General features: G+C 48.2%; 1 protein-coding gene across 1 annotated transcript in view; it reads right to left on the reverse strand.

The window, feature by feature from the left end:
• Positions 1-18305, reverse strand: part of radil (Ras association and DIL domains) — a 192916-nt gene that overhangs the window by 118297 nt on the left and 56314 nt on the right. Inside the window, exons 3-4 of the mRNA XM_038821032.1 lie at positions 13542-13846; positions 9152-9841 (exon numbers count right to left, since the gene is read on the reverse strand). Coding sequence (XP_038676960.1) covers positions 9152-9841; positions 13542-13846 — 995 coding nt within the window. The remainder of the gene's footprint in view (positions 1-9151; positions 9842-13541; positions 13847-18305) is intronic.

The raw sequence follows: 18305 nt of genomic DNA on the forward strand, positions 1-18305 counted from the left end.
TTCCCTCTTGGCCCACTCCAGCACTCTCTCACGATCGCTGAGTCGCTGGAACCGCACCAGCACCGCCCTCGGGGGCTCATTTGCTCTTGGCTTCCTAGCCATGACCCTGTAGGCCTCTTCCAGCTCCAGGGGCGAAGGGACGGCCCCTGCCCCCATCAGGGAGCTCAGCATTTCTGCTACGTATCCCGGGAGGTCTGACCCCTCCAGGCCTTCTGCCAGGCCCAAGATCCTCAGGTTCTTCCGCCTCATTCGGGTATCCAGCTCCTCAAAGCGGCTCTGCCATTTCAGGTGGAGTGCCTCGTGCACCTCTACCTTTCCCACGAGGACCGTGGCCTCCTCCTCCCTCGCAGTCATCTCCTGCTGCAGCTCCCGAATCGACGCCTCTTGGGTCGCCTGGGCTCCCATCAGCCTGGTGGTCGTCGCATTCATTGACTCCAAGAGCTCCATTTTCAGCTCCGTAAAGAAGCGCAGGAGAGCGGCCTGCTGCTCCTCCGCCCATTTCCTCCATTCCTCGGGTGCGCCACCGGCCGCCATTTTGGTCTTCTTCCCCCGCTTTTTTTGGGGAGCTGCTGTTGCTTTCTTTACCACCCCACTCCGGGTACCGACCATAAAGTTGGTCTGGTTCTCCTCAGGGAGCCTTCCCCCACCGGGATTTGTCCTTACAGCGCCGTTGGGGCCCTCCAATCGGCCCGAAAACACCTTTGTAGCAGGAGCAGCCAAACGTGCGACTTAGCTGGTCATAGCCGCAACCGGAAGTCCATGAGCTCTAACTTTGATCACAGGTCAGTTGTGCCTTTTGGAAGTCAGGAGCACCACAGTAATATCCTTACCCTCATCAACTCTCTCTGTTACCTTATCAAAAAATTCAAGCAAGTTAGTTGAACAGAATTTTCTCTTAACAAATTCATGTTGACTTTCTTTAATTAACTAACATTTGCCGAAGTGAGTATAAATTTTATCCCAAATTATTAAGTTTCCCCACAACTTAAGGTTAAACTGACTGGCTTGCAGTTAAGCGCCAAAAAACACCCACGTCGGATGCAGACATTAGGCAATTAACATGTGCATATAAAGGGTCTAACACCTGCTTGTACTTCCTCTTTGACTTTGACTCGAGATAGCTGGCAGCTAAGATGATGGGCTCCAGGAAAACACACAGCAATGCAGCAAAGAATGAAAAAAGATTAGAACTCACCTTAATTACTGCCATTGCTATTCCAGCGATCTCCAATCTCACTTGTGACTTGGACTTCAGTACCTTCCAATTTCTCCCAGGACCCTGCCTCCTGAACATCGCCCCCCACCCCACCCTCCATCTGATCGCATCTCGAGGCTCAGCCAACAATACTCAAGCCCGACAATGTTTTTTTCCCCATCTTGGTGCAAGCCCTTCACTACGCCCTCGATCATGGTCCCTGGACTGCTGCGATCATACCCTGTCACTGCTGAACAGGGTGATGAACCATCAATCGAACGCGAGACGAGTTGCTGTACAAAAGTTAGGCTTTAATAAGCTAGAAGTTAGCCCTGCGGTTGACTACAAGTAAATGGACGACCGCCGGGCGGTCTGGCTATTTATACCTCGGTATGGAGGCGTTGTTAACTCAGCCTCTCGACCAATCGGAGAGCCGTCACATGACTGGTCTCAACCAATCGGTAGAGAGGCACATGACCGACCAGGGCCAATGGTAAGCCGGTGTTCTGCATCAATGGCAGACAGCTATGCAAATCATACCACCACATTCACCCCTTGCGGAGAAAGAAGCCGGGGGGGGGTGTGTATCAACGAGAGCCGGGGGCGGGGGGGGGGGGGGGGGGGGGGGGGGGGGAGGAGGGGGGGGGGAGGGAGAGAACTGGTGGTATGAGTAGCAGCCAGAGAAGGGAGTGAGAAAAAAAAATTCTCTTTTCTTTTATTACATTTTTTTTTTGGCTTCCACTGGCCCAGACAATTAACAATAGTACAAAAAGTCCCACCAAGGTCCATGGAGTTGTTGTAATTTAAATCGATTCGATCAGTCTTTTCGTGGCCCGTGACGTTCTGGCAGACCGCCGCAGTGGAGTAGGTGACGTCGGTTCAACCGATGGTGGTGGTTCCGCTGACGTCTTGGAGTCCGGGAGCGATAGTCCTTGAACAGTCTCCGTCACCCGAGCTGGCTGTGGAGATGCCATGGATGGGGAAGGGGTGGCCAGGGTGGGGCGCTGGGGGAAAAAAAACAGGGGGGGGGGGGGTCTGTGGTGAAGGGGGGGAAGGCCGCATGCCGGCGGGTGCCAGGTCCCGGAGGGAGACCGTGTCCTGCCGACCGTCGGGGTACTCCACATACGCATACTGCGGGTTAGCGTGGAGTAACTGGACTTGTTCCACCAACGGGTCGGACTTGTGCACCCGTACATGCTTCCGGAGCAAGATGGGTCCGGGTGCGGCCAGATACGTCGGGAGAGGGGATCCGGTGGACGGCTTCCTGGGGAAAACAAGAAGACGTTCATGAGGTGTCTGATTTGTTGCAGTACAGAGGAGTGAGCGGATAGAATGTAGGGCATCGGGGATAACCTCTTGCCATCGGGAAATAGGGAGATCTCTGGACTGGAGGGCCAGTAGTATGGTCTTCCAGATGGTACCATTCTCCCGCTCGACCTGCCCGTTACCCCGAGGGTTATAGCTGGTCGTCCTGCTAGAGGCATAAATGAGGACCCCCCGATCGCTGTGTATGTACGTGGGGTAGCCGAACAGGGAGAAGATGGAGAGGAGGGTCTTAATCACGGTCGATGTGGTCATGTCGGGGCAGGGAATGGGGAAGCGGGAGTATTCGTCGATTACCGCCAGGAAGTAAATGTTGCGGTTGTTAGAGGGAAGGGGCCCCTTGAAGTCAATGCTGAGACGTTCGAAGGGGCGGGATGCTTTGATCAGATGTGCGCGCTTGGGGCGGTAGAAGTGCGGTTTGCACTCTGCGCAGATGTGGCAGTCACGGGTTACTGTCCTGACTTCCGCGATGGAGAAAGGCAGATTGCGGGCCTTAATGAAATGGTAGAGACGGGTCAGCCCTGGATGGCAGAGGTCCGCGTGGAGGGAGCGGAGGCGGTCTATCTGCGCGCTGGCGCAGGTACCGCGGGACAGGGCATCAGGAGGCTCATTGAGCTTCCCAGGACGATACAAGATATCATAGTTGTACGTGGACAACTCGATCCGCCACCATAAAATCTTGTCATTCTTAATCTTGCCCCTTTGTGCATTATCAAACATGAAGGCTACTGACCGTTGGTCTGTGAGGAGGGTAAACCTCCTGTCGGCCAAATAGTGCCTCCAATGTCGCACAGCTTCGACTATGGCCTGGGCTTCCTTTTCCACAGAGGGGTGGCGGAGTTCGGAAGCCTGGAGGGTTCTGGAGAAGAAGGCCACGGGTCTGCCCGCTTGGTTCCTGTCGACGGCGGGAAGGTCGTGGTTTGAATGAGGGGACGGGCCTTGTCAGCGTAATTGGGAACCCATTGGGCGTAGTAAGCGAAGAAACCCAGGCAGCGTTTGAGGGATTTGAGGGTATTGGGGAGAGGGAGTTCCATCAGGGGGCGCATGCGTTCGGGGTCGGGGCCTATCACTCCGTTACGCACTACGTAGCCGAGGATGGCTAGACGGTCGGTGCTAAACACGCACTTATCCTTATTGTATGTGAGGTTAAGGAGTTTTGCGGTTTGGAGGAATTTCTGGAGGTTGGTGTCATGGTCCTGCTGATCGTGGCCGCAGGTGGTGACATTATCAAGATACGGGAAGGTAGCCCGTAATCCGTACTTGTCGACCATTCGGTCCATCTCCCGTTGGAAGACCGAGACCCATTTGTGACACCAAATGGAACCCTAAGGAAGTGGTAGAGGCACCCATCTGCCTCAAACGCGGTGTATTTGCGGTCACTCGAGCGGAGGGGGAGCTGGTGGTAACCGGACTTAAGGTCCACAGTGGAGAAGACTTTGTATTTCGCGATATCGTTTACCATGGCGGAAATACGGGGGAGAGGATACGCGTCCAGTTGCGTAAACCGGTTGATGGTCTGGCTCTTGTCGATGACCATCCGGTTTTTCTCCCCAGTCCGGACCACCAGCACTTGGGCTCGCCAGGGACTGTTGCTGCCCTCGATGACCCCTTCCTTCAGCAACCTCTGGACCTCGGACCTGATGAAGGGCCAGTCCTGGGCGCTGTACCGTCTGCTCCTGGTGGCGACGGGTTTGCAATCGGGGGTGAGATTAGCAAACAAGGAGGGGGGGTCCACTTTGAGGGACGCGAGGCTGCAGACAGTGAGGGGGGGGTATAGAGCCGCCGAATTGGAAGGTCAAGCTCTGCAGGTTACACTGGAAGTCCAGTCATAGGAGTGCCGGTGCGCAAAGGTCAGGGAGGACAAGGAGTTTGTAATTTTTTAAAACCTTCCCTTGGACCGTGAGGTCCGCGATGCAGCAGCCGGTGATGCGGATGGAGTGCGAACCTGAGGCTAACCCGATTTTGTGTTTTACAGGATGGACAGGGAGCGCGCAGCGTCTTACCGTGGTAGGGTGAACGAAGCTTTCCGTGCTCCCGAAGTCCAGCAGGCAGCCCGTCTCGTGGCCGTTGAGGTGGATCAGCATTGTCGTTTTGGAGAGCGTGCGTAGTCGTGACTGGTCAAATTCAATGGCCGCGGGCCGTGGAGAAGAGCCATCGTCGCAGTCGTCGTCGGCCGAGTAGGTGTTGGAAGAATCTTGCGTGCCAGTCCCGGAAGGTAGTGCCCAGGATCCGCATGCAGAGTCGGGATCCCAAGATGGCGGCGCCCAGGACCCGGACGTGGAGTCGGGGCCCCAAGGTGGCGGCGTCCAGGACCTGCACGTGGAGTCGGGGCCCCAAGATGGCGGCGCCCAGGACCCGCACGTGGAGTCGGCGCCCCAAGATGGCGGCGCCCAGGACCCGCACGTGGAGTTGGCGCCCCAAGATGGCGGCGCCCGCGGGGCCCTCGTGGTTGAGGGGGTGGAGTTAGCGGTGCCGGCGGGCCGACTGGAGCGGCTGGGGGCTGGGGCAGAGTGGCGCGCAGGCAAGGCGGAGGGGCCCGGGGGCGGCGAGGAGAGAGTTGCGCGGTGCGCTGGAGGGGCCCGGAAGGGCCCGGAGGAGAGGGGGAGGTGCGCAGGCCGGGCGCAGGGCCCCGGGGGCGGGGGGGGGGGAAGAGATCAGCGCGGCGTACTGGAGGGGCCAGCAAGGGCCCGGAGGGGGGGATCCCCGGTCGCAGCGCGGTACAGCAGCGACCGATTTGGCCTGGCAGACGGAGGAGAAGTGGCCCTTCTTCCCGCAGCTCTTACAGAGGGCGGAGCGGGCTGGGCAGTGCAGGCGAGGGTGTTTCGCGAAGCCACAAAAATAGCAGCGGGGCCCCGTGGACTTGTCAGGGCGTCCCGCGGCGCAGGCCTGAGGGAGGTCGGGAGCGGCGGATGGCGGTGGGGAAGCGTGCCAGGAGGCCCAGGGTGGTGCAGCGCGGCTGGGGACATAGGCGCGGGCGTTTAAATCGGCGACCTCCAGGGAGGTGGAGAGAGTCCGTGCCTCAGTTAAGCTGAGGTCGTCTTTCTCCAGCATCCGCTGGCAGATAGCGGGGGACTGCATCCCAGCCACGTAAGCATCTCTGATCAGCAGTTCCATGTGCTCCGTGGCTGAAACTTGGAGGCAGGAGCAATTCCTCCCCAGGATAGCGAGGGCCTGGTAAAATTGGTCTAATGACTCACCGGGGAGCTGTTGTCTGGTGGCCAGCAGATGTCGGGCGAATACTCTGTTGACTGGTTTAAGAAACTGTCCATTCAGTTTAAGCATGGCCGCATCATAATCTTTCTCTTCCCTGATCATCGCGTAGGCTGCCGTGCCCACGCTGGAGTGGAGGATGTGAAGCTTCTGTGCCATGGTGGGGGGGCTGTTTGTAGACGCCAGGTATCCTTCGAGACATGCCAGCCAATGTTGAAAAATTTCTGAAGCGTTCTGAGTTTGCGGGCTGATGCGGAGGCATTCGGGCTTGATCCGGAGCTTCATCTTCAAAATTCTAGCTTATTAAATTGATGAACCATCAATCGAACGCGAGACGAGTTGCTGTACAAAAGTTAGGATTTAATAAGCTAGAAGTTAGCCCTGTAGTCGACTACAGTAAATGGACGACCGCCGGGCGTTCCGACTATTTATACCTCGATATGGAGGCGTGGTTAACTCAGCCTCTCGACCAATCGGAGAGCCGTCACATGACTGGTCTCAACCAATCGGTCGATTGGCACATGACCGACCAGGGCCAATGGTAAGCCGGTGTTCTGCACCAATGGCAGACAGCTATGCAAATCATACCACCACACAGGGCCAGTGTAAGTTCTTGCCACTCCATCTTCTACATGATAACGAGGTCTGAGGCTCAAAGCCCTGTGCATTTTCAACCTCCCCACTTGAGTGTGGGCTACTAGTGCTCTGGATGCTGCCATACTTCTAGGCCCATGTGCTTTAGAGGCAGAGATACCATGTAAGAGGTAATTAATTCATTCACACTGGTAGAAACATATATATATTGGGTAGTACAGAAATCGCAAGTTGCTTATTTGAATAAGCAACAAAAATGAAATCTCAAAATATGTAGATTAATTCATAAAATGATGTAGATTAATTCATAAAATTAATGCAAACTAATAAAGAATTTGGGAGGTTTATATAGAACATATTAGAAAAAAAGATACCAAGGGGCAGCATGGTGGCACAGTGGTTAGCATTTCTGCCTCATGGTACCGAGGATCCAGGTTCGATTCTGAGCCCAGGTCACTGTGTTTGGACATTCTCCCCTTGTCTGCGTGGGTTTCACCTACACAACCCAAAAAGAAGTGCAGGGTAGGTGGATTTGCCATGCTAAATTGCTTTTTAATTGGAAAAAATAATTGGGTACTCTAAATTTATTTTTAAAAATAAGTTACCAGATATTTAATTATAGTTTGGGTTGTCATTTTATCCTGGGAGGAAATGTATCTAATTAGTTACATTGGAATATGCGGTTTCAGAATATCTGGGTTCTTAATGGGTTCAATTTTACTTAATTATAAATGAGCAACTTACGTGATACTCTGTTTAGGTTGTGATCATGTAAGAGACAATTTGTCCCGTCTAATGGGTTTTCCCATTCACACTGTTTTCCACAATTTTTATTTGGACAAGTTATGTCAAGATGAACAAAAACATTCACCATACCAAAATGAGAAATCCGTAGAATAAAGTTTCTACACGAGTGTGTGGTCTTTCCTTACACACAAACACAACTTTCCAGATAGCTTAGGCAAAAAAGTAGTATCAACCAAAGCTTAGAGCCCTGCCAAGTGTTAGAGTCTAATTAGTTCAAACTGTCCTGTAAGACCATGCGGTTAACCAGCACAGTGCAGGGGTAGACTGTCCAGCTAGGACCACATAAATATTAGGGAACTGATTTGCAGGTTAAGCTGAAGCCAGATGGGAAATATCTGAATCGCCAGTGAAAGTGGCAGTTCTACTGCTGATGTCCATTAATAATAAGTTGGGTGGATGGTCAATCATGAACATGCTCTGACAACCTCCCTCCCTTGGATATTGTGTTTTTATGGTTGTGTCCATTAGTATAAATGGTCATAATTTTGACTTTGGATGATATATAATTTAGCTATATTCCTTTCCCATTTTTCATTTCCATTATGTTGATATTACCCATTCTACAGTATCATCCAAAGTTAAAATTGCTCCCATAGATATGTCTGCAAAGAGGGCTTATAATTCATACCAGTCTGCTACATTAACACAAGCATAGTTAGCACTGACTACTGGCTATGGATTGCGGTTGGCCTGGTCTGATGGACACCCTCCGCTCAGACTGTGTATCTACATGAAGCAATCATCTCAAGACTACATTCAACAAGCCACTGTGCATGTGCTTAAACTATGAAGATTTTGTTTTAATATACTGAGTATCTACTACTGTCAATTTGGGCTCTATCCTCTAATATGTTACAGCCTCTTTACCCTCTGAACAATCAATCTAACTAGTTAGCCCAGCAAGCACATCCACAAATCATAGGTAGCTTATACATCACTGTACATCATTAATTTACATTGCTAAATCAGATGGTGCACCACTTCAATGTAGTAATGAAAGAGTGTTGCACAATTGCTTCCTCCAACATTCGAGTGAGATGTTAAACCAAAGCCCCATTTACCTTTTCAAGTGAATGTAAAAGATCCTATGACTTTATTCAAAAAGGAGCAGAGAAATTTCCAAGGCCAGAAATTAATATTCAAAACATCGCCAAAGAAAATCTAATTAGCTGGTCATCATCTCATTTGCTGTTTGTGGAATCTTGCAGTTGACATTTAGCTACATAATAATAATGATGACCACACTTCAAATTAATTGGCTGTGAATATGTGAAACACACCAAACCAACATTGAAGAGCCATATAACTCTTTATATATTGGATGATTGGGGAGGGCACAGATTAAAAATACAGAAACTTGAAACAAATAACCGGTGCAAAACTTTGTTGAATACAAATATTTTAACAAATGTAATGCTCCTTTTGAAGATGAGTATAACTGGAGAGCAAAAATGATTAAACTCCAAACAACAATTAAGTGCTTTGAGATCCAGCAGCTCCGGTTATAAACCCTTCCTCAATCTCTCCACCTCTCTCCTCAGTCTCCTTTTTAAAGAAGTGTCTTAAGACCTTAAGACTTTTTGTCTCAGCTTTTGACCATCAGTTCTAAAATCTAATTTGAATGCATGTCAAAATTTGGCTGAATACACTCATGTGAATACCTTTTTTAAAATAAATTTAGAGTATCCAATTTTTTTTTCCCAATTAAGGGTCAATTTAGCATGGCCAATCCACCTACCCTGCACATTTTTGGGATGTGGGGCTGAGACTCACGCAGACACGGGGAGAATGTGCAAACTCCGCAAGGACAGTGACCCGGGGCCAGGATTGAACCCGGGTCCTCAGCGGCGTGAGTCAGCAGTGCTAACCACTGCATCGCCGTGCCACCCTTTTATGTGAATACCGTGGGATGTTTAACTATGTTACCGGTTTTACATAAGTGCAAGTTGTTAAGATTATATTAAAGCACCTAATAAATGGAAATATAATTATAACTCCAATATTAGGTAACAGGATACTAACCAACGATATAGCTTGTATTCTGTTCACAATCTTCAGAAGGAGCTTCATAAAATCACCTGACTTGAAGGTAGTAGCTGAGTGCTGGAGACACAGACACAGCAAGCAAGCTGGAGTCAGTTTGTGGTCATCTCCACTGGGTTCGATAAGGGTCAAGATTTTATTGATCAGCACATCTTCAAAGGCCCCTTCGTATTCGAGTTGCAGCTTCTTTTTCTGAATACTGTTGCTGCTGTTTGCAGAAGGGTTGGGAATTTTGTGCTTGCTTGTCGAACCATTCTTAATAACAGAGCCACACATTCTACAGACGGGAACTCTCCGGCTACTTGTGTTTTCAGGCAAGTGGTGCAAATGCCTCAGCATAGAAAACGTGTGGGTTGGCAGCTTTTTGGCACCCGAAGGATCTTTGAAGAGAAAAATATAATGCTGTCCAAATCCAACTAGGTCGCCATGCCTGAGTTGTGCTGGTCCTTCCGTTGGTATGCAGTTTAGTAAAATGTAGGCATTCGGGGATGGTTCCAATATAGTCTGTTCCTCAGCACAGTGACTGTATTTATTTGACCGCTTAATCCGTTTGATTTTGCAGTGCATAGAAAGGATGTCGGGTGATGACAAACATATATTGGGCTTTGCCAAGGCCGTTTCTTGTCCAACAATTTGCTTTTCATAATCTAGAGGATACACCAAACAATCCTGTAAAAACAAAACCCAGAGGCTGCATGTTTCACATTCTCACTCATGAGTTCAAAAGCAGAGTTCTAGCGTTACAGCCAAGCCAACTAAAGCAATTGCAGCAAAATGTCTTTTAAGAGGAACACCCTGAGGGTCAGAAAAATCTTCCGTCTATCTTTTTAATCATTGTATCAAGCCAAATAGCCAGTGGTGAGTAAAGTCCTTTATCTAATGTTCTATCAAGTAAATGATTTTAAGTACATCCTGATTGGGATCAGCATGTTTATAACTACAATTCCACTTCTTTTTAAACTGAACAGAAACATTTTTCCCAAAGTAAAGAATGAAATGTGAGGGTTTTTAACAATAAACCCTTGCAATGTAGAAGGATATCAGTTAAATTAGTTGTTTAATTATCTTGATTTTTTTTCTTCACTCTCCCAATTAATGCCACTATGGAAGTAGTGGACGCAGGAGGTCTTCCGATCACCTCAGAAACTCAAATACCATCAACGTACTTTAAATAGGCGTTTAGACTATGAGGGGTCTTCCTGCAACAACATGCAATTTGGACCTGCAAATCTGTCACGATAAATTGTTAACCTCAACGTGTATAAAATTGTGTCTGTGTATTAAGATTAATAAGCATGCCATCAAAATATATTGAAACCCGCGTCAGGATTTGTCCATGGGAAATAAAATTTTAAAAGTGTCCAATATTAACTAATATTAACGTTATGTTTGTAGGTAGTGGTGTAATTAGCATTTCCAGTGTTACATCCCTGTCATTATTATGAAGCTTACTTTGGCAGTGAGACTTGGCATCCAACCACACAAGGACACTGGGTTTGAGACTATATTTATCAGGAAGCAATTTTGTAATGTGCTCTTTCAAGTAAGTGAAATGACAACTTACATTCACGCCACACAAGTGCCAGACCATGACCACCTCCTGCAAAAGAGGATTTTATTTTTTTCAAGGGGCAATTTAGCGTGGCTGTTCCACCATCTTTGCACATCTTTGGGTTGTGGGGGTGAGACCCACACAGTCACGGAGAGAATGTGCAAACTCCACATGGACAGTGACCTCGGACCGGGATTGAACCCAGGTTCTCGGTGCCGTAAGGCAGCACTGCGAACCACTGCGCCACTGTGTCGCCTTTACAAGAGAGAATCTAACCATCGCCCCTTAACATTCAATGGCATTATAAGAACAAAGAACAAAGAAAAGTACAGCACAGGAACAGGCCCTTCGGCCCTCCAAGCCCGTGCCGACCATGCTGCCCGACGAAACAACAATTTTCTACACTTCCTGGGTCCGTATCCCTCTATTCCCATCCTATTCATGTTTGTCAAGATGCCCCTTAAATGTCACTATTGTCCCTGCTTCCACCACCTCCTCTGGCAGCGAGTTCCAGGCACCCACTATCCTCTGTGTAAAAACCTTGCCTCGTATATCTACTCTCAACCTTGCACCTTAAACCTATGCCCCCTAGCAATTGACCCCTCTACCCTCGGGAGAAGCCTCTGACGAACCACTCTGTCTATGCCCCTCATAATTTTGTAGACCTCTATCAGGTCGCCCTCAACCTCCGTCATTCCAGTGAGAACAAACCGAGTTTATTCAACCGCTCCTCATAGCTAATGCCCTCCATACCAGGCAACATCCTGGTAAATCTCTTCTGCCCCCTCTCTAAAGCCTCCACATCCTTCTGGTAGTGTGGCGACCAGAATTGAACACTATATGATCGTTATTATCATCGTTGAATTCCCCACAATCAACATTCTGGGGGTTACCATTAATCAGAAACTGAACTGGACTAGCCATATTAATATTGTGGCTACCAGGGCAGGTAACAGACTAGGACTCCTACAGGAATTAACTCACCTCCTGATCCCTCAAAGCCTGTCCATCATCTACAAGGCACAAGTCAGGAGTGTAATGGAATACTCTCCACTTGCCTGGATGAGTGCAGCTCTAACAACACTCTCGAAGCTCAACACCATCCAGGACAAAGCAGCCCGCTTGGTTGCTCCTCTTTCCACAAACATTCAAACCTGCCACCATGGACGAACAGTGGCAGCTGTGTACACCATCGACAAGATGCACTGCAGGAACTCACCAAGGTTCCTTAGACAGCACCTTCCAAACCCATGACCACTACCACCTTTAAGGACAAGAGCAGCAATACCTGGGAGCCCCACCACCTCGAGGTTCCCCTCCAAGTCACTCACCACCCTGACTTGGAAATATATCGCCGTTCCATCACTGTCACTGGGTCAAAATCCTGGAACTCCCTCCCTAAACAACACAATGGGTGTACCTACACCTCAAGGACTGCAGCGGTTCAAGAAGGCAACTTACCACCACTTTCTGAAGGGCAATTAGGGATGGGAAATAAATTCTGGCCTAGCCAGCAATGCTCACATCCCGTAAATGAATTTTAAAAAATGGGATTCTTATCCTAATTTTCATGGAAGGTAGCACAGACTTTAGTTTCTGAAATGCAATTTATTTCAACAGTCCATATTGGGGTGAAACTGAAAGTATTGTCATTTCCAAGCATTTCATTTATAAATTTAGAGTACCAAATTATTTTTTTCCAATTAAGGGACAATTTAGCCTGGCCAATCCACCTAACCTACACATCTTTGGGCTGTGGGGGTGAGACCCACGCAAACATGGGGAGAATGTGCAAACTCCACACGGTCAGTGACCCGGGGCCGATATCGAACCCGGGTCCTCGGCGCTGTGAGGCAGCAATGCTAAACACTGCGCCACCGTGCCGCCCCTGTTTCCAAGCAAACATGACAACTCAATCACTCCACTGATGGAGAAAATTAATGTTGAGAAAATAACCCTCCCGCCACAGTTTCTGCAGTTTTCCACTCTTATCAACCCCAAATGCTTACTGCTAGAATACGGATCAACCTAGCACATAGCTTACTTTTAAGTGACCAAGCAGACAAATGGGGGCCTTTGCAAGCATTCCCTTCCTTCGACCACTATATAGAGCATCTAATTAGGGTCTTAAGAGATCACAAATCATTATCCTATTTCCTTCCCCCATGCCAGCCCAAGATAAGTACAAAGTCAGGCTGACTGAGGAAGCACTGAGTAAGGAAGTCCTCACAAAGTTATGGCTGATCATTGAGACATAGTTCTGCTCCTGACCCTACCATCTTCACTGGATCAACTTTACTATCCAATGGAATGACTAATCACCCCCTATCTCAGCAAAAGATCACAACCTAGTATTAATCCAGTAAAATGTTGTGATCTCTGTGCTTCAGAATTCTAGTTGCTAACTAGACAAATACCCAGTATGCACAGTTAAATATTTATCTCTTACTCATTTCTTTCTACGGGTCATGTAAATATTTGCTGTTTGCGTTGAAAAGATCAACGGGTGTATTCTACGCTGATAGAATTCTCCATTGCCCCGGCAGCGCTCCCATGCCCAGGGTTTCTGGGTAGTGTGATGTGGCCACAATGGGAAATCCCATTGGCAGGTGGCAGGAACAGTGAATTCCACTGACAGCGAGGCTGCGCCGCCCAGGAAAATGGGGCTGGCAGACCGGAGAATCCCCAAATGTTTGTGGAGAAGTCCAATGCACCCACCCAAAAATAGTAACTTTTCACTATTAAGTGTATTCTTCTAGCTCAGATGTTAAAAAGTCCTGAAGGAATATTGTACAGAAGTGTGCTGGTTGCTCTTACATTCTGATGGTTATATCCCTGAAGAAGTAGAAGGTGAGGGACCTGGTGGATGCTACTTTCTTGTTTCACTTTATTGTTTGTGCCGCAAACTCTGTCCTTTCTGCAGCGGCTGACCCTCCTACCAGCCAGCCCAGGCAGCGTTGAATAAAGCCTCTGTTGTTCCTCCCCCTGATCTTCAGTGATATTGAGGCTCGTTTCACTGATGCTGCGTCGAAGAGGGGCTAATTTATATCTGTAGCCAGACATTGTTGAAAGGTTGCCTTTTGCCCGGTTCCTCTGCAGTTTCCGTGCTTGAGCATTTATATCTGAAAATAGTTAAAAGGAAGACATTGGATAAAAACAAATTACTGCGAATGCTGGAATCTGAAACCAAAAGAGAAAATGCAGGAAACTCTCAGCAGGTCTGGCAGCATCTGTACGAGAGAAAAGAGCTGACAAAGCTTTGACAAAGGGTCATCAGGACACAAAATGTTAGGTCTTTTCTCTCCCTACAGATGCTGCCAGACCTGCTGCGATTTTCCAGCATTTTCTCAAAAGAAAGACGTTGCTTTTTTAATGATACTCTATTCTGTTCAATACAGTAGTCCCCCGTTATAACGCGGGTGTTGGGGTCCAAGACAGCCACCCGCGTTACATCCGAGCCGCGGATCATTTTATCATTCAAAACTCATACGAACAGTCATTTGGAATTTTAAACTATATAAACTTAAGCTAAACGCATATAAACGTATCATCAGCAACAACGCAGGGTAGAAGTGTGGAGGCAGGAATTCTGTAATTTGAGAAACAGGATTTGACATCACACATTTTGAAGGAGTACAGAGAAAAAGCCTTGCAACACTGCGCCCGGAGGCGTACAGACTGTTCGAAGCGGAGCAGAGACCACAGGGCAAGTGACTGCAGATGTCAACATCCAAGCTTTAAAACTGAGCCCACTCCCCAATGCCCGCGAGTAAGCGTTCCCCTTCCTGAATGCAGCCCATCACTCTCGCTGCTGTCAGCAGGCTTGTTTGCTAAAAATAATCCGCTCCCCGACTGGAAACCTGAAGTTGCCCCAGCTCCGTCCCAGTGCAAGTAAGTTGGGGTCCATAAGCCCCCCCACCGTATATCGCGAACCGTATAACGGGGGACTACTGTAATTATAGCACCATTTTATTTTCCCAGTAATATAAAAATCTGACTAAAACATTAAAACATGGTTAATTTTTGTTTAATTTTCTCATTTCTCATACTTTCTGTTAGCATCAGTCTCTCTTTAATACTTTCCATGAATGATCATTATACATGTGTGAGGCTTGGCAATGAGAGTTGACAAGATGTTTATATAATTTAGGTATCATGGACAAGCCTAATCATGGCCTCACCAACGTCCAGCAGAGATTTCAGCAGAGATTGGGGATGGTAATTGATTTTCCATTCCCAAATCATGGAAATTGAGATACATTGTAGCACAGATATTGTTTACCACAACCTCTTTCAGATAAGATCAAATAACAAGACTATAAGTTGGCACCAAATCGAAGGTCTTTCTTGTGTGTAAGGAAGGTGCTCTTCAAAAATGTACCAAAACATTGTAAAATCACCCTTAATTCAGTTTACTTGGAGGATATCTTGTCATGAACCTGCCTGGAGACAGCAGTAGACAGTATTCAGAAGGGTCTCAATTCGTATGTGTCTCCTGGTAACGTGTTTAGAACAGCAGTTTAGATAATAATCAAGTGTAATTAGCTTATGGAGGAGAAACAGATTATAGACGATTAGGAAGGTTCCTGAGCTATAAATATATTAATGTATAGTCAAATTTGATGGGGGTACAGACAACCGAATATGCAGAAGACATAATCAAAGAACAACAAAGGTATAATTGCCCAGACCCTGAAAAGCCAGGAGGGGCAGTTGCTATCTCGCAGTCTCAGAAAGTAGACAGGCCAGTTTCTTGCCACTAAGCCTGAGAGCCACAGTTATAGCAAACAAGCATCTAGGTCTTAGAGCCAGGGCAGTGCAGAAAGCCTTCATAAAAGTAGTTTTAGAATATCTTCGCCGGACCAGGAGAAAGACAGTTCCCAGATTTGAGTATCATTCCTATATTGTGCGGTAACTAGCTGGTTATTCAATTTGGATGTTGTTTGGGGACAGGGGAAGTCTTACAGAGTTCAGGTATTGTAGATCTATTGTATAACAAGGGTTATGTTCTATAGAAACAGTGACTGAAAATCTTCAAAACAACGGCTAAGTGTTGACGCCAGAGTAGACACCGGAGTGTTTCACGGGGCGTCAACGGGCTCTTGGCCCAGCGATTCTGTGGCCCACAGGGGGCCAGAATGGCGCTGGAGTGCTCCATGCAGCTCTGGCTACCGATACACGGCCCTGCACTGCCGGACGCTGGTCCGCGCATGCACGCGACAGCCGCTCCCATGCCGGCCCCGCATGACATGGCCGATCCAAACAGTGGGCCGGCGCAGAAGAAGGTAGGTCCCCCCACCCCCAGATCACGCACGCCGCCGTTCGGTGGCCCCCGATCGCCGGCCTGCCAATCGTGGAGGCCCGCCCCAGAGACCGATCCCCCCAGCCCCTAGCAGGACGGTCACCGCAGCCGCGACACGGGACTCCCGCCGGGTGGAACCATACATGAAACACGCCGGTGGGAACTCGGCTGGTCGATCGCGGAGAATCGCCGCGGAGGCCGTTTTCAATGGCCCCCAACCGGCGCTGCGTGACCACGCACGCATGACTAGCAGCAAATCTTCGGTTGCTGCAGGTTCGTGTCCTGCCATCGGACCTGATTGCAGGTCTGACGTCCCATTCTCCACCCCAGCGCCGAGCACGATTTCGACGCGAAGGCTCGGAGAATCCCGGCCAGTGTGTTTAATCATTCATACATCTTACATTGAGAGAGAATAGGGTCGTCCTGTTTCTGTGTATTTGTGTTTACTTTAATAAAGTGTTTAATAATTGTTCCCCGACAACTGGGCTATTTACTCGCACTGGGGTTTCATTTGTCTCCTCATGCCAAATCATCAGCGGCACGGTGGCACAATGGTTAGCATTGCTGCCTCACAACTGCCTCACAGCTCCAGGGTCCGGGTTCAATTCCAGCCTCAGGTGACTGTGTGGAGTTTGCACTTTCTCCCCGTGTTTGCATGGGTTTACTCTGGGTGCTCCAGTTTCATCTCACAGTCCAAAGATGTGCAGGTTAGGTGGATTGGCCATGCTAAATTGCTCCTTAGTGTCCAAAAGGTTAGATGGGGTTACTGGGTTACTGGGTTATAGGTACAGGGTGGAGGCGTGGGCTTAAGTAGGTGCTCTTTCCAAGAGCCGGTGCAGACTCGATGGGCCGAATGGCCTCCTTGCACACTGTAAATCTGTAAAAAAAAAATATACACCCTCATAAGCTGGTGTTTCAAGATACCCTCGCAGATAACATCACCATGCTTTGTGATAATGTGTAAGATACTGCACAGGTACATTGTATGAGTAATATTTTCACAGAGTAACTGATTTTTCAAACTTTTCCACTTATTCTCCCATATAGTGACTGCATTTATTGTACATTACCAAATAAAAAACCCGTTTTGTTTGAACCTATAATATTCTAAACATATTTGTTAATGGCTACCATGACCGAAAACCATTTCCTTACTACCATTACTACTAGCAGTAATGCCACAAATAGTTCTCCAAGGTAAAGCAATGGCAGCAGGGATTTGGTGGGTCGGGGGTGGGTGGAGGGTGGTGGTGCATGGAGGAAACAGTGGAGAAAGGGAGTAGAGAGGTGATATATAGTTGTGGCTTCCATTAAGATCAGTGGACTTTTGTCAAGGTGATAGTTTTTTCACTTCAAATATATATATGTGCTTTTCTCGGTTCCCTTTTGTTTCAGCATTTGACCCTCATCAATTTTAACCTGACTCACTGAGTATGAAACTTCAATGGAGTGTAAAATTGGTGAGACCATAACACTCAATCCTATCAGTGTCCTGATGGAAAGGTTAGCTTAAAATTGCTGTCTGCAGCACAGAGGTTGAACAGAGAACATGCACTGAGCTGTCTGTAGAAGCCGTCTTTGAAAACCTCTTGGGTGCGATTCTTCGACACTCTCATCTCTCTGTGCTGAAGCAGCAATTTTATATCTGACGGGGTGTGCAATGATACGGCAAGAGATTGGCTTCATTAACACCTGATTTTTGGATTTACGAGTGTCCTTTGAGCCCCAAAATTGAATTCACAGTGCACGGTAGCACAGTGGTTAGCACTGTGGCTTCACAGCACCAGGGTCCTAGGTTCAACTCATGGTTTCGGTCACTGTCTGTGCAGAGTCGGCATGTTCTCCCCGTGTCTGCTTGGATTTCCTCCGGTTTCCTCCCACAAGTCCCGAAAGACGTGCTTGTGAAATGAATTGGACATTCTGAATTCTCCCTCATTGTACCCAAACAGGCGCTGGAGTGTGGCGACTAGGGGATTTTCACAGCAATTTCATTGCAGTGTTAATGTAAGCCTTCTTGTAACACTAATAAAGATTATTATTATTACATGCACAAGTGGGTGAATCACACATGACAACATATTGGTGCAGTTGTTCTTAGAATCATAGAATTTACAGTGCAGAAGGAGGCCATTCAGCCGATCCAGTCTGCACTGGCCCTTGGAAAGAGCACCCTACTTAAGCTCACGCCTCCACCCTGTCCCCATAACCCAGTAACCCCACCTAACCTTTTGGACACTAAGGAGCAATTTAGCATGGCCAATCCACCTAACCTGCACATC

This window comes from Scyliorhinus canicula, chromosome 15 (genome assembly GCF_902713615.1).
Source record: "Scyliorhinus canicula chromosome 15, sScyCan1.1, whole genome shotgun sequence".
Taxonomy (NCBI): domain Eukaryota; kingdom Metazoa; phylum Chordata; class Chondrichthyes; order Carcharhiniformes; family Scyliorhinidae; genus Scyliorhinus; species Scyliorhinus canicula.